The sequence below is a fragment of the Pecten maximus genome, chromosome 16, assembly GCF_902652985.1.
Source record: "Pecten maximus chromosome 16, xPecMax1.1, whole genome shotgun sequence".
In the NCBI taxonomy this organism is placed as follows: domain Eukaryota; kingdom Metazoa; phylum Mollusca; class Bivalvia; order Pectinida; family Pectinidae; genus Pecten; species Pecten maximus.
In genome coordinates, this window is record NC_047030.1 from 8,480,620 (window position 1) to 8,495,168 (window position 14,549).

Below are 14,549 nucleotides of genomic sequence, written 5' to 3' on the forward strand. Positions count from 1 at the left end.
AGGTGATACAGGTGTGCCACCGTGAACACCTGAGGTTAGAGTGAATGCGAGTGTGACGAAGCACGTTCTTTTTATAGCAGCGGCGGTTTGGTTGTATCCACGCATAACAAAAAAGAAAAATGTCTGCCCGTCCTTCGATACGACACTACCATAACTGGGGAATGTCTCGGAAACGATTTTTGGAAATCTGTACATGTATTTTTTTTAAATCTCAATTAGATGCTTTTTAACTTGCACTGTCAGCTTTAAGGAACGTAGATGAAACTGGTGTCATGTATTGTTATTTTTGTGTGTCTTTTTATCAATTAAAAACAACTTTCAGTATTATTCCATTAACATCCTCTTATTTAACACTATCTCTTATGTGACCAATTTTAGCACGAACTCTATACTACAATGTACTCTAAAGAACCACATCGCGTTATGTCTAGTATGTACCCCTTTATGAATGGAAATTGAAGTGAAAGCGAAGTGGACTGAAAATATAGTTTTCTCCCTTCCATCCAATGTACATTTTTGTATTTCAGTTTTGTTCTAGAAAATTTCAGTACGCGTTATATGCTTCACTATTGCTTATGTACTTAAAAATAACCACCAACATGAATTTATGCATGTATATATTTTATTTTCGATAATCATTTGTTTATTTGTGTTCAAACACATTGTCCATTCATTATCAAAATTTAATTATATATTGATAAAGCCTGCAGTAGAATTTACATTGCACGTTTTGCCTGTCCTCCCAGTCATTGACTTAAAGCAAAGCCTCAGTAGCCACACTTTATTTTGTGACCATACAACTGGCCGGTTATAATCGTCAATATCGTTGCTTAATTGCCGATGAAAGCAGGACAAAAACCGTTCAGTTGAAGGACACAAGCCACCAAAATGTATAACGCTCCTCCGCTTCTAGAGAGTTCAACTTTACACATCGGTAACCATAGCAACTCGGCTAGTTAACTAATGACAATAAAACATATAAAGGGACGTAACTGCCGCATTAGCTCACAAGCATTGTAAGGTGTAGTTAGGACCCGGCGACATCATCTGACGTAAATTGTCTGGAGGCTCAGATCGAGTGTGTGCCGAGATTCTTTGGTAGATTTGAACACAAACACGACTTCCGTTTTTGGTGTGATTGTCTTTAAGTTTCACGCGTATAACGTCAGTATCACCATTCTCGATAACCAGGAATCGTAAGTGTACATTTTAGGAATGGCGTCCGAAGATAAAATTGCACCCACATACACCATCATAATGGCATAGGCCATGGCGTTCACGTGACGTTGAATGCCACCTGTCCATATAACCAAGGAAAACTGCTGGTGAATATGTCATGTCTTCGTTCACAATTGAGGATAAATCCAAGATGGCGGAGGGTATCGTTGAGACCGATCGACATTCTTACATACACGCAGTAACCAGTCCATAAGGATCAAGTAAGAGTATTGTCCTATCAAGGATAGAAACGCTGCTGTTTTCAAGACATAACCGTTTTCGTGCCAAGAATTTGTTTCGTGAAATCCTCAAATGCCTGAAAACGATAAAACCAACATTTAAAATTCAATAATCAGTATACATTTATGCATATGATTGTTTTCACTCCCTAAACATGTTAAAACTCTATTTCGATGACTTGTGTATGTATAACTTAGTCGAGCATAGTGGCATAATTAGAACAATAATCTAGTAGTAACAGTACAAACCGGAAGTACATATATGTGTTTAATAGAAGTAGGGTACTTTTACTTACGTCTATTTCTGCCATGATGCTTGGGTCCACCTCCTTTCTCGGAGTCGATGACTGTGAATGTGTAGATGAATTAGATGAGTATGAAGAATTGCTTTTCCTGGATTTGAACTTTGTACCACCTGATTCTGACTTGTTATCGAACACAGTATCGTCACTTATGTTAGAGGTGGTTGTGGTCAGGTCCGTCAGACTGTCCGCCTTTTGAGTGTCCGTCCCGTCCTCCGAGTCGTATTCATTGGAAATGTCTCCATTTTCGAGGCCATGGCGATGCCTATCTATCACCATCGAGTCTGACAGGTACCCGTTCGTTATTGGAGAATCACCGTCACCAGAGCGCTTTGATTTTTTCGATTTCACAGATCTAGAAAATGTCTTCTGAGCTAGTTTTTGAACACTGTTTTTCAAAGTATTTGTCTTATTCATATCAGTGTCATCTTTTGTTATATTGCTGTTTCCGGTTGGTAATCTGGCACCGGATGTGACATCATCACTGACACGTGATTCAGGCTCGTGTACGCCATTACCATTGGACTTCCGGTTTTGGTTCATATCAAGTAAGTCCGAATTGGACGTGGTTTTGTTAATATGCGAGGTAAGGTCAAGGTCGATTTGTTGTAGTTTGTTGTTTAATTCCTCTAGCTGGCCTTTCAAATGTTCTTGGTTATTATTCTTCTTCTTGCCCCCAAAACTAAATGGAAAGCGCTTGTTGGAGGTTGACTGGCTTTGTAGCTGTTTTGTGATTGTTTCCATCTAACATAAACAAACAATAAAAATAAACAATGAGATAATAAGGAAATATAGATTCAGTTAAGTACCTTACTTTACTCTCACCTAAAGTCATTTTAATTTTTGTTCTAAATACACATGTATTTATATGATATAGTTATTAATGAGGAACTCTGATCGTAATACCGTGATTAGAATGGTTGTTGACAAGTTTTCTAGTAACTTCTAATACATAAACATAAATATAGTTTTTATATATGTAGGAAAAATACACCACACTAAACAGCATCGTTACGGTACACAACCAGGGCCTACATACAGGTACATATAATACAACATATACTCAAGTATATTTTGATAAATAACGCTGCTAATATAAAAAGTATTTTTGGTGTTACGTTCATACGGACGGACGAACAAGACAGACGGAGAGGGAAACATATAGCCCATCCCACACCAGTCTAGCCAAACAATAACACAAACATATTTACTATATTATGTTGTTAAACACGTGTACAAGCCCAGTATGATCAGTGTTAATCCTTCCCCTGGTATTAAACACGTGTGCACACCCTCTTCCCCTGGTATTAAACACGTGTGCACGCCCAGTATGATAAGTGTTAAGTCTTCCCCGTATTTACCTTGATCTGAGTAGACAGCCGTCTCTGACGGATGTGTGTTGCGTACGTGATTTGTTTCTCCACTGAGCTCAGGTCTTTGTTGGACGACTCTACTCCTCGAGAACGCTGGAAGGAGAAATAAATCTCAGTAAAATAAATCCAAGCAATAGGGGAGTTATGTTGGCGGTAAACCCAGTTAGTACAACATCAAGGGGGACAACTCCAACGATATTAGCGTAATTTATAGGACACAAGTCCACCGATATTAGCGGTATTAATTACAAATACTGCATAATTTTAAAGACGCTTACAAAAGATACATCAGTACGTGCTGGATGTTAATATTCACTTATAAAATTATTTTCCTTTAACTGCTCCTTAAATTTCCAAGAAATAACTATCATCAATTTTACTGCAAATAAATCAATAACAACAGAAATCACATCAGTTATGAATCATCCCGTCCTACACACAGTTTACTACAGACACCTCAGGCGCGTAGCTGCCATGTACGACCATAAGCCCGTATATATATATATACATTGTATATTTATATGTATTTAAGTCAAGGAATATTAACATTTGACGTTTGTTCTGAATACAACACTTTAAACCTTTTGTGTCTTCAAACTTACTGACCAGTTTTACGTGTATGCATTAGTATTGACACTTATCAGGATAATGTTGTCGTGTCTGGTATTCAAATAGTTTAAATATGACAAAATGGACCATTTGAAGTACAAATATCAGAATGTTTCGGATGCCCCCAGAACCTCCTATAATGCTCGCATGGTCTGGTCACCATTGCGTATACATCAAATACCATCCAGCTTAGACTGGTCAGCTGTCTTTAGAATATTAAAATTATAAATAAAATTGAGATCTATGATTTTGGTCTTAAGGATCCAACTAGGGGGAGATAATCTAATATAAGAGTTTAGTGGAGCGATTCTGGCAAAAACTTAGGAGCCACGCCCCTGTTAACGTTACGGTTGACGGTTAGTATTTACCCGTTGCCGAGCAGCCTGCTTCCGTTCAAGCTCGTGTTTCTGACGTAGCATCTCATTCAAAAGCTTCTTCTTCACTGACACGCATTTATCTTCGTATGTTGCACCATCTGGAGGAAGTAATTTATAATTCATGAAAGATATTCAAGAATACATTACCAACTACTGAGGTGGTATGAAAAGAGCTTGAAAATAGTACACAGACATAGTCTATTAGTAAATATATTTAAGCAGAATTTAAGACATATTATTGTTGATCAGTAAGTATAACGACCTGTTTGGGGGTCCACGACTACTGTTTCTGACGTCTCAGCCTGTCGACTAGGGGAATCCCCCGCTGCATCCTGTATAGCTACCCTCCATTCTTCCATGTCGTCCCGGCTGTCAACGGACAAATGTACCGACACGTATTCCTAAAAGTAAGCAAACCATTTACGTTAGTCCTCTCTGTTCTTTTATATTGTCATTCATGCTGACCACAATAGGCAAATTATCAACTTATTAAAAGTAATTAAGTATATAAAATAATTGTTAGGTGTTGTGTTTATAAACATGAGCGTTTCCTGCACATGCACGTGTACAAACCTCGTGCGTTAGATGGAGGACGAAGCGTTTTCCTCTGAACCTGTCGACAAGACACTCGCCACGGTATCCGCGGACATCCAAAAGATCCACAGTAATCGAATCGTCCGGAGTAAGGTAACAGAACAAGGAGGAACCCTTGAGGACGAACCAGTACCTGTACAACGATAAACAAAATACATATAAAGGAATTAGATTTTAAATGAGAGACAGGTGTGGTCTTAGAAGATCCTCGTGAACAGCTGGCGGCTATTATTTGAAAGAATTTTGTTTGTATACAGATAATATGCATTATATAACTGAGTGTTATGGAACATAGATATGCGAATGCCAATTGCCATTCTAAAGTCTATCTTCAGAGGAATAAGTAAGCGATATAAGTATAATTGAGGAAACACTAGCTACCAGCTATCATGAAGAGACTCCGCTCCAAAAAGACAGTTTACCCTAATTGCTCTGGATAGAATATGAAGAGCTCCCGTTTGTCGGTAAGTGAGCTTGTCACCAGCTACTACGAGGAAAATCCGCCTAAAATGACCCTGAACACCGCAAACATGGCGAGAGGAAACGAAGAGTAGAAAAGAGATTGAGGATACATATATTTAAAACACAGAGGAAATATTTAGTTAGATAATCGAGTTCTGAGTATGTGACGGGATACGGGAGGAAGTACAAGGTAGATAAAAGGTACAGGTCCGATAACAATGGAAACAACATCCATTGTAAGATAGCGTTTATACTAACCGTACATTAAATATAATAGACTAGCTACGAAATATAAATACGTCATTTGTACAACTGATGGGCGGCAGATTTCGACACGATCGTTGTAACTACCAATTTGTTACTGTTGTTCGTGATCTGATAACGACACGTGCGTTTATGTATCCTTTACAAACGTTTTATCCATCCTGCATTGCAGTCTAATTTTAAAACCCTTATCTCTATACAGATCCGGTTCACCGCAAACAAGGCCTACACCACCTTTGATGATATCTCGGTGATTTTATCAGGAAGAATGTGAGAATGCTAACACCACCCTTACTTTCTATTTTGTATAATTGGAAGATTTGGTTTACGGTAGTGATGCTATCTGTAAAACAAATTCTCAAATTAAAAACAGATTTAGTTTGGTTTTGATGTCCGATGAAAAATATAGAGAAATCGATTAATATGATACATGTAATTGCAAGGGTGCCAATCGACAGATCTTGTTTTTATCCTTGCTATTTTACATGTAAAATACAATTCACCACACATATTTTTACAGCTTGCCTTTTTATTTCCTCGCAAACACCGAGGAATTACACTATATATGTGTGTGTTATTAGAAAGCGTGAACTTTAAATGGCTGAAATATGTAAACAGGAAAACCAAAAAAGAAGGGTGGGAAACATTCAAGTACGTCATCCACTCAACGTAATTACGTTAGTGTACCATTAGCTAGGTTGATTTTGTTTGACCCGCGCGCCTACCATTGGTAGTACGGGTCAGTCGTACTGATAGCCACCAGACGAGGTCATTACTCCCACCCACACATCTGGCTGTTTCCGTACCCCTCTGATCTCGGTACATATCATGCTAACGACCTCATCTGTGGGTACATTTGGCCCTTTCTCATGTAGGGATACATGTTGTATCCGTTGTTATTCATTTATTGGTCACGGGCCAAGTTTCTTGGAGAAAATTAAACAAAATGTGTCAAAATTGAAGGAGAATTTCGCATTCCCTAACCAATCAATTTTAAATATATTACAACCCTTAGAGAGAAAAAAAACCCAAAACATTAATGAAATACGGTAGAACCAGTTACAGAAATATGAAGTCTTATTTGCTTCAGAGGCGGCGTCATGCGGTATCGGGGCCGGTAATGTTGATTTTGTTAAGCTGTTCCTAAGACTACACAATAGAGGAATTGTAACCAACTCCATCGTCTGTTATGTCATGTTGGTTCAGCTGGGCTAATATAACATTTGAGAGACTTTCACTTCATAAATCTTTATTTTATCTGCAGCTTTAATTATCTTTAAAGATACGCGAGATATAAACATTAAAACTTATTTGCTGTTCGTGATTCTAACAAATTGGTAAATCAAAACTTTCAAACATTTACACAAAACACAACCAACTTCTATAAGCCGACGTCAATGTACTGGAAGGGTTTGGCGCGGGTGCTTGTAACATCTTACACCTTGATAGTGAACTGTATCGGGCCAGATTTGTATCACGTCGGTCCAGGGTTTGCCAATAAACCTCCCTCTTTTAATGAACAAAACTTGAATACATAAGCCCACTGTGTTTATAAAAACCCTACCCATATTTTTTTGGAAAAATGACAAAATTTGAAAATGAGACACCTTTAGAAAAGAAACACATGCAATACGTATGTTGGATCAACACATATTTGGTTATTTCTTATCTGTGATGTGATTGGTCAACGTTATTTCTTATCTGTGATGTGATTGGTCAACTTCTGATATCACAGCGGTAGATACGGTCCATTTCCTTTTGTAGACCTATTTATTATACCTGTTGTAAGTTTGGCGAACCCTTAGAAAGTCTGATATCCCACAACAGACACAGTTATTTACACTATTTCCAATCTAGACCCTCATAACAACCAGTCACAACCTCTGCAATCTAAGCCACCAAACACCCATAACTGACATTTACAACTTCTCCGATCGGGACCCCCATGTCACCCATAACTGACAGTCACAACCTCTCCTATGGGGACCCTCATAACACATTCAACGACTGTCACAGCCTCTCCCATCGGGACCCTCATAACACATTCACTGACAGTCACCTCTCCTATGGAGACCCTCATAACACATTCACTGACAGTCACCTCTCCTATGGAGACCCTCATAACACATTCACTGACAGTCCCTCTCCTATGGAGACCCTCATAACACATTCACTGACAGTCACCTCTCCTATGAGGACCCTCATAACACATTCACTGACAGCCACAACCTCTCCTATGGGGACCCTCATAACACATTCACTGACAGTCACCTCTCCTATGGGGACCCTCATAACACCCGTAACTGACAGCCACAGCCTCTCCTATGGGGACCCTCATAACACATTCACTGACAGTCACAACCTCTCCTATTGAGACCCTCATAACACATTCATTGACAGTCACAACCTCTCCTATGGAGATCCTCATAACACATGCATTGACAGCCACAACCTCTCCTATGGAGACCCTCATAACACATTCAACGACTGTCACAACCTCTCTTATGGGGACCCTCATAACATCCATCACTGACAGTCACATCCTCTCCCATCGGGACCCTCATAACACCCGTAACTGACAGCCACAGCCTCTCCTATGGGGACCCTCATAACACCCGTAACTGACAGCCACAACCTCTCCTATGGAGACCCTCATAACACATTCATTGACAGTCACAACCTCTCCTATGGATACCCTCATAACACATTCATTGACAGTCACAACCTCTCCTATGGAGACCCTCATAACACATTCATTGACAGCCACAACCTCTCCTATAGAGACCCTCATAACACATTCACCGACTGTCACAACCTCTCCTATGGAGACCCTCATAACACATTCAACGACTGTCACAACCTCTCTTATGGGGACCATCATGACATCCATCACTGGCAGTCACATCCTCTCCCATCGGGACCCTCATAACACCCATAACTGACAGCCACAAGCTATCCTATGGAGACCCTCATAACACATTCATTGACTGTCACAACCTCTCCTATGGAGACCCTCATAACACATTCACTGACAGTCACCTCTCCTGTGGGGACCTTTAGAACACGTTTATTGACAGCATAAACCTCTCCTATGGGGACCCTCATAACACCCATTCAATAAATGAAAAATACCTCATATAGGCCATGAAAACCTCTCCTATTGGGACCCTTTTGATACCAAATCACTGATTTATCCAAATGTAACTCTCTACATGTACATATATACACCTATGTAAAACAGATGTAAACAGCTTTAAATATGACTCATGTTTATGATCAATAACGCGTTCTGTACTATATTAAATATCATAGTCGTATATTTGCCACAGTCATGGGGCAAGGGGTCACGGGCGATACATGTGTACGACGGACATTGTTGGGAAGGTCCGGGGAAGGAGGGGTACTGTGGTGGGGGACGGGGTACTAAAGTGACAGAGGAACCCCGGGGGAGGAAGTGATGTGGTGGTTAACGAGGTACTAAAGTGAGAAAGGAATCCCGAGGGAGGGAGGGGGTGGGGTGATGTGGTGTGGTGGGGGACGGGGTACTAATGTGACAGAGGAACCCCGGGGGAGGAAGTGATGTGGTGGTTAACGAGGTACTAAAGTGAGAAAGGAATCCCGAGGGAGGGAGGGGGTGGGGTGATGTGGTGTGGTGGGGGACGGGGTACTAAAGTGACCAGTGAGCCCCGGGAGAGGGGGTATGTGGTACTAAATGAACATGTGATAACACGGACCACATGTATTTTTTCTTACAAATAATTTCCATTTTATTTAATTATCCATATAAGAAAAAGCTCTTTGCAAACCTCTGTACTATGTACACAGAAAGAGAGAGAAAATAACCATTTGTTCAGTTCTTACCCTTTGAAATGAATAAAAAAAAAATGCACGTACTATCTATCACAAGGACGATCAAATACAACTGTTCATGTAATATGGAATTTATTGAACAATTTTGTGAATAATATATGAAACGAGTTTTGGGTTAGTTTTCATTTGAAGTAGATAAACGAGTTCAATAATTATTATACCAACACGAGTGTTACATTCTATTTATCATATGATTCGAGAAAAACGCTTACAAATGAATTTCGCTTCTCGATGAAGCCATGATCACGGGACACAAACTTTTCACTACGGAGATCAAAGCGTGATGTCACGTATGTTATAATGACGTCATGATACTATTTTATAAGTGACAAGACCAATCGGTTTTGCACATCTAGCCCTCATTTCAGAACGACGGTAGTGCACGTCGCCGTATTATATAAATAGGTAAGTATACTTTTGCTTACCTGAGCCATTGTTCGCTTATATTCTTCCTTTCCATGTATCCGGTGAAGGTTGGGTCCTCAATATCTTTTGCAGCTATTTTCTTTACCAACAGAGCTTTGTGCTTCTTCCGCCGAGATGCTGGAGATGCTTCAGGTGAGTTATCCACCTTCGTAGCCATGGCGATAGCTTTGTTTCCAGGAGCGGAAGCGGAAGTAGATGATGGCGTAACGTTTACAGATTTTGTTCTTCTAAGGTTGCGTGAGTTTGTCTGAAAAAACACAAAAATCCAAGAACTTAATAAATATAATGACTTTGAAAGGGACAAAAATTCTGCCGCCGAAAATCACCTTTTTCTACATAATTACCAATATACGCTAACAAACCGTGTTCCGAACATGTCTAAATCCAAGTATTGAAAGATGTATATTAAGTCAAATATCCACTGCGTATCTCTCCACGCGAATATTTTGTCTAATAGGCCTCTCCACAACTTAAAGAGTTCATATCCTGATTGTAAATAAGACGCGGTTGCTAAAGTGCTCCGTGTTAAACATATAAAGTATACATTTATTGTATATATGGAGCTTTGTTGAAGTGCTTACACGATGTCGTTCTCCAGACCGTGGATAAACTGATCATGCTCCATTAGACATTTGTATGTATCAAAAAGTCAATATCTCCGCCACAAAATGACTCCGGTACAGTCTGCATGATCGCTGTTACTGTACATAAATACCATCCTCTATGTTTGGGGAGCGTGTATGTTCCCTACTCCAATAAAACTCCACCCAATGATCAGAGTCGGTCTACTCCCTGCCCTACATATCTGATAACGTGCACATTGCATATGTAAACATGAAGGGAGGGGGGAAAGCCGACTGTGGACTTACAACTAATGGTTGAGTCACCAACACAAACAGTTTACATATGTAAGTAACTGTATCACTCATTCAGGTATGTAGAAATCGTTCACGTGTAACCAAATAGGCGCCTTTCATTATTGTAATAAAGACGTGTAACCAAATAGGCGCCTTTCATTATTGTAATAAAGACGTGCAAATAAATTTTACACAACAGAAACGTCAACGAAACTCTAGAAAGTTGATAAAATCAAAGTTTCGGCACGAGTTCTAAAATCTAAATAGTTTCATAGAATGTGGATGGCCACATCAAGAAATTCGTTATGCATGTGGTAATCTAAAGAACTGCTCGTGTAGGTCTTGCCAGGGACAATTCCGGAACTTCTACACGTGTTTGACAACATCAAGACAGTACTACTTCATGTGCAGGAAATCCCAAACATTTGTTTTGCTGTTTTGTAGTTTTATGGTTGATACTACCTTAAATGAACTTCGATGCACGTCCATTGTTGTTAGGGGTAACGCCTAAGGAAATCTTATTAATGATTTAACCAATATGAATTAGGATAAATTATTGCGTACATTTGTACATAATGTGTACTCGGCAAAGCAACACTCTCTGAATCTATAGTTCATCTGTTCAAATCAATCAAAATATTAAAATGTATTCTTAGATCCTATATCTGTTAAACCAACATTCGCTTAAATAATAACAATAGAAATATTATGTAAATTTCTGTACCTGGCAATGCGCCACTCAATGACGGAGTTCTGTCCTGTCACATTAACATTACATTTGTATAACACTTTTGGAGGTAGCTCACTGTAAAACAAACTAGTCTAATAAATCCAGCTTGCTCAGAACTGTTAACCTTCCTGACGATGCGGAGTTAATGAACATTGTTACACGTTCAACAAGACATGGACGCGTAAAGCACGCGCACTGATGTCTGGACGTGAGTACACAGCGTGATATATTGAAGTGTCGGGGCGACCTCTAGATTGTGCTACCATGTTCCCTCCTCCACCCCGCGTGCAGCCCCGCCAGTTTCCACAGCTGGCGTGTCTCGGCCCGTTATCACCTACTATCGTACACTTCATATTACCGGAGGGACTTTTAGTTAAACCATGTTAACACAAACGTCTTCATATATCTCTAAAAGACATTCACACGTCTTTAAAAGACACGTCTTTTCTATCATATTTCGGTATTTTGCACGTGAAATGTGATTATTACTGACGTGACACAGACAATATGGAGACACGGGTCAAACTCATTTATCCAGTTTCAGCAACTATAAACAGTGAACACGTGACAACGAAAATAAAATAGGAGTATACATGTATTTTTCTGTGTATGACGCGTGTCAGTAACAGCTGGTGTTTCTGTGTAGCATTCAACCATCATAACCACAACATTGAGAGACATTTATATCTTAAAGCCGTAACTTAAGGCTTCTTAAAATTGTCACTGTTTCAGCTCTATGAAGTTTACTGGATGGAAATGAAAACCAGCCTGAAAGCGAGGAGTCCGACTTTTTTGTTAATTATTCAAGTATAGATATTTTCCATCTAATGCCATACACACGATATAGGCTACAAGAAGCTTCGGGAATAATTAGATTTAAAATGAGCCAGCCCCTGGAATAAAAATAGCCCCCCCATTACAGCCTTACATTCTGTGGATAATGAGGACGACCACGTGCCTACAGACAGCTTAAATACGACATTTATCTCAACCCTACCTTCCATTTACACAAAACTTCGCGAAACTTGTAGATTCTTTCTTTTCAACTAGTAAAAATAGATTTTTGAAAGCTAACTGATGAACATGCCTGTGCGATGTCTCAAACAGGATACAAGATGTAAATGTATTTTGGAGGTACTCAAGCTAACTATGGCTTTCCATTACCACGCCCATCTGCCAGCGAATTATGTTCCTCCGTTTTACTCTCTGTAATTATGTATCAGATCAGTATGGGGACTGAATCACTACCTACGACAAAATACACATCTGTAGCTGTTTCTGACGAACAGAAATTCATAAATATAACAGTATATTGTGTCCACCTGTTACATGTCAGCTTCAGATCAATTTAGAACATACACAGGTAGCACAAAGCACAGACTGATACAAACAGATATCTAGTTCAATCACACATATACATGCAGTAATTTCATTTAAGAATACAGGAAATTTGTATTTTTACCGTGATACAGAAACAGGTTGAAATAACATAGAGTTCACTTAATTAATTCAGCACGCAGCACTGATAAATACGAAAAATAGTTCAAATTACCTACATATCATTTAAATAACAAAAATGAACAAAAATTATAATCATTCCACGGCAGATAGTGTGTCCTCAAATACAAAAAAAAAACATCGTCTCGTTAACTGTGGACGGGATAAACACACCTGTGTGACGTAATATCAAGGATCACGCGGATACAGAAACAGGGAATGGCCGCAACTAGACCTTATTCATGGTGGCCCTTTCAATCCGCTAGCATGCTAATCATCCCTCACCACATGTCGGGCAATTTAAATTTCATAAAGTCGGGATGGTTTTCGTATAAATCTCTATTTTACTGCCTTTTTATGACGACCACGACAAGCTTTATTGGTCCTAGTAAGGGATCCGCGGCACCTCAAAGTCACTGAAGGACCTGAACACCTGACTATGGTAAGTAGACGGTCAACAGGGAGACTGTACGGTATTTAATATGACGTCAGACTAAACGCCGAAAACAATGGCTGAAAAGAACGATAACGAGGCTAAATGTGACGTCATTGTCTCAAATCTCGGAAAACACCAGCGACGTCAATGCCAACAGAAATTGTGTGAGCACAGAATTAACCCGCATTGGAAGGAAACAAGTCTCGTGCATAGTGATTTCAGTTCCCGTAACGTGCGATAGATATCTCAGTCAAGGGCGTGCTACATGTTAACTGAATTTCGTTTCGTTTTTTTCCTGTTCATGCCGATAAGATATCATATCTGCTCGGATTTCATTTATCTGAAACCAGTGCCATATTGCTTTCGTTCAAAAACAAACGACATATCTGTAATGTGGCGATAAAATTCAGAAAGAACCGACATGAGGACTGGAATAATCAGATTTTTGATCTGATTGAATTTATTTATAATCATTTCCCCTCGAACGACTCTGTAGACAGACAAGCGGCAGGCAGTTCTCACACGGTCAGGTATGGCATCCACCATGTTCCTAAGACTACATCGTACACAGGGAGCTGTACGCACAAAAACTCAGTAAAATGTATGTTTGAAAAAAGTGACAAGGGCAGTCGTTTTTGGAATCAATGACATTGAAATATGTTACACATTGTAAATTAAACATTATCTCGCTGTTGAAAGTGGAACCATGTTGACGATTAGTTTGCGGTATTCATGTATAATCGATATATTTGTAAACTCGAACTTTAATAATTCGAAGACTCTGCCTAGTTACATGTACGAAGACTCTGCCTAGTTATCTCGAATACTCATTCTATGACCCCACTGACTTCGAGATACGGAAGTTCGACTGTAGCCTCGGTATGAAATACAGAACCGTTTTATACATTATATATGAACGTTTGTCATTCAATGACAGCTTATCTGGAACCGTCCAGAATTCGTACTCGACTTTCATTGTATGATATTGGTTTCATTCGGTACTAAAAATACCGGATACAACAAGGAATGATATCGCATACCTATAGTGAATGGTATGACACTCTATGACCCAGTACGGTGTCAAATTGTCTCGTGAGCGTATTCCACAAACATTGTCCGCGCCATAAACAACTCGCGAATATCTCTCTTCGCATATCATATAGTACGAGTGGGGTAGCTGTCACGCTATCGGCCGTGAGAGAATGCGACTTGTGTATCGTGGGTAGGATCTAGGGTAATGTCTGAACCTCATGTATCATATAGCTCGTGCTGACCTGGATATTTGTATACATCAC

General features: G+C 39.5%; 1 protein-coding gene across 3 annotated transcripts in view; it reads right to left on the bottom strand.

Annotated features, from left to right (window-relative positions):
- Positions 1-604: 604 nt before the first annotated feature.
- Positions 605-14,549, bottom strand: part of LOC117345042 — a 95,285-nt gene continuing 81,340 nt past the window's right edge. For all 3 annotated transcript variants that reach the window (XM_033907978.1, XM_033907979.1, XM_033907980.1), the window contains 7 exons: positions 9,734-9,981; positions 4,692-4,845; positions 4,381-4,519; positions 4,110-4,216; positions 3,121-3,225; positions 1,754-2,503; positions 605-1,534 (listed from right to left, as the gene is read on the bottom strand). In XM_033907978.1, coding sequence (XP_033763869.1) covers positions 1,481-1,534; positions 1,754-2,503; positions 3,121-3,225; positions 4,110-4,216; positions 4,381-4,519; positions 4,692-4,845; positions 9,734-9,981 — 1,557 coding nt within the window. In that variant the 3' untranslated portion in view covers positions 605-1,480. The remainder of the gene's footprint in view (positions 1,535-1,753; positions 2,504-3,120; positions 3,226-4,109; positions 4,217-4,380; positions 4,520-4,691; positions 4,846-9,733; positions 9,982-14,549) is intronic.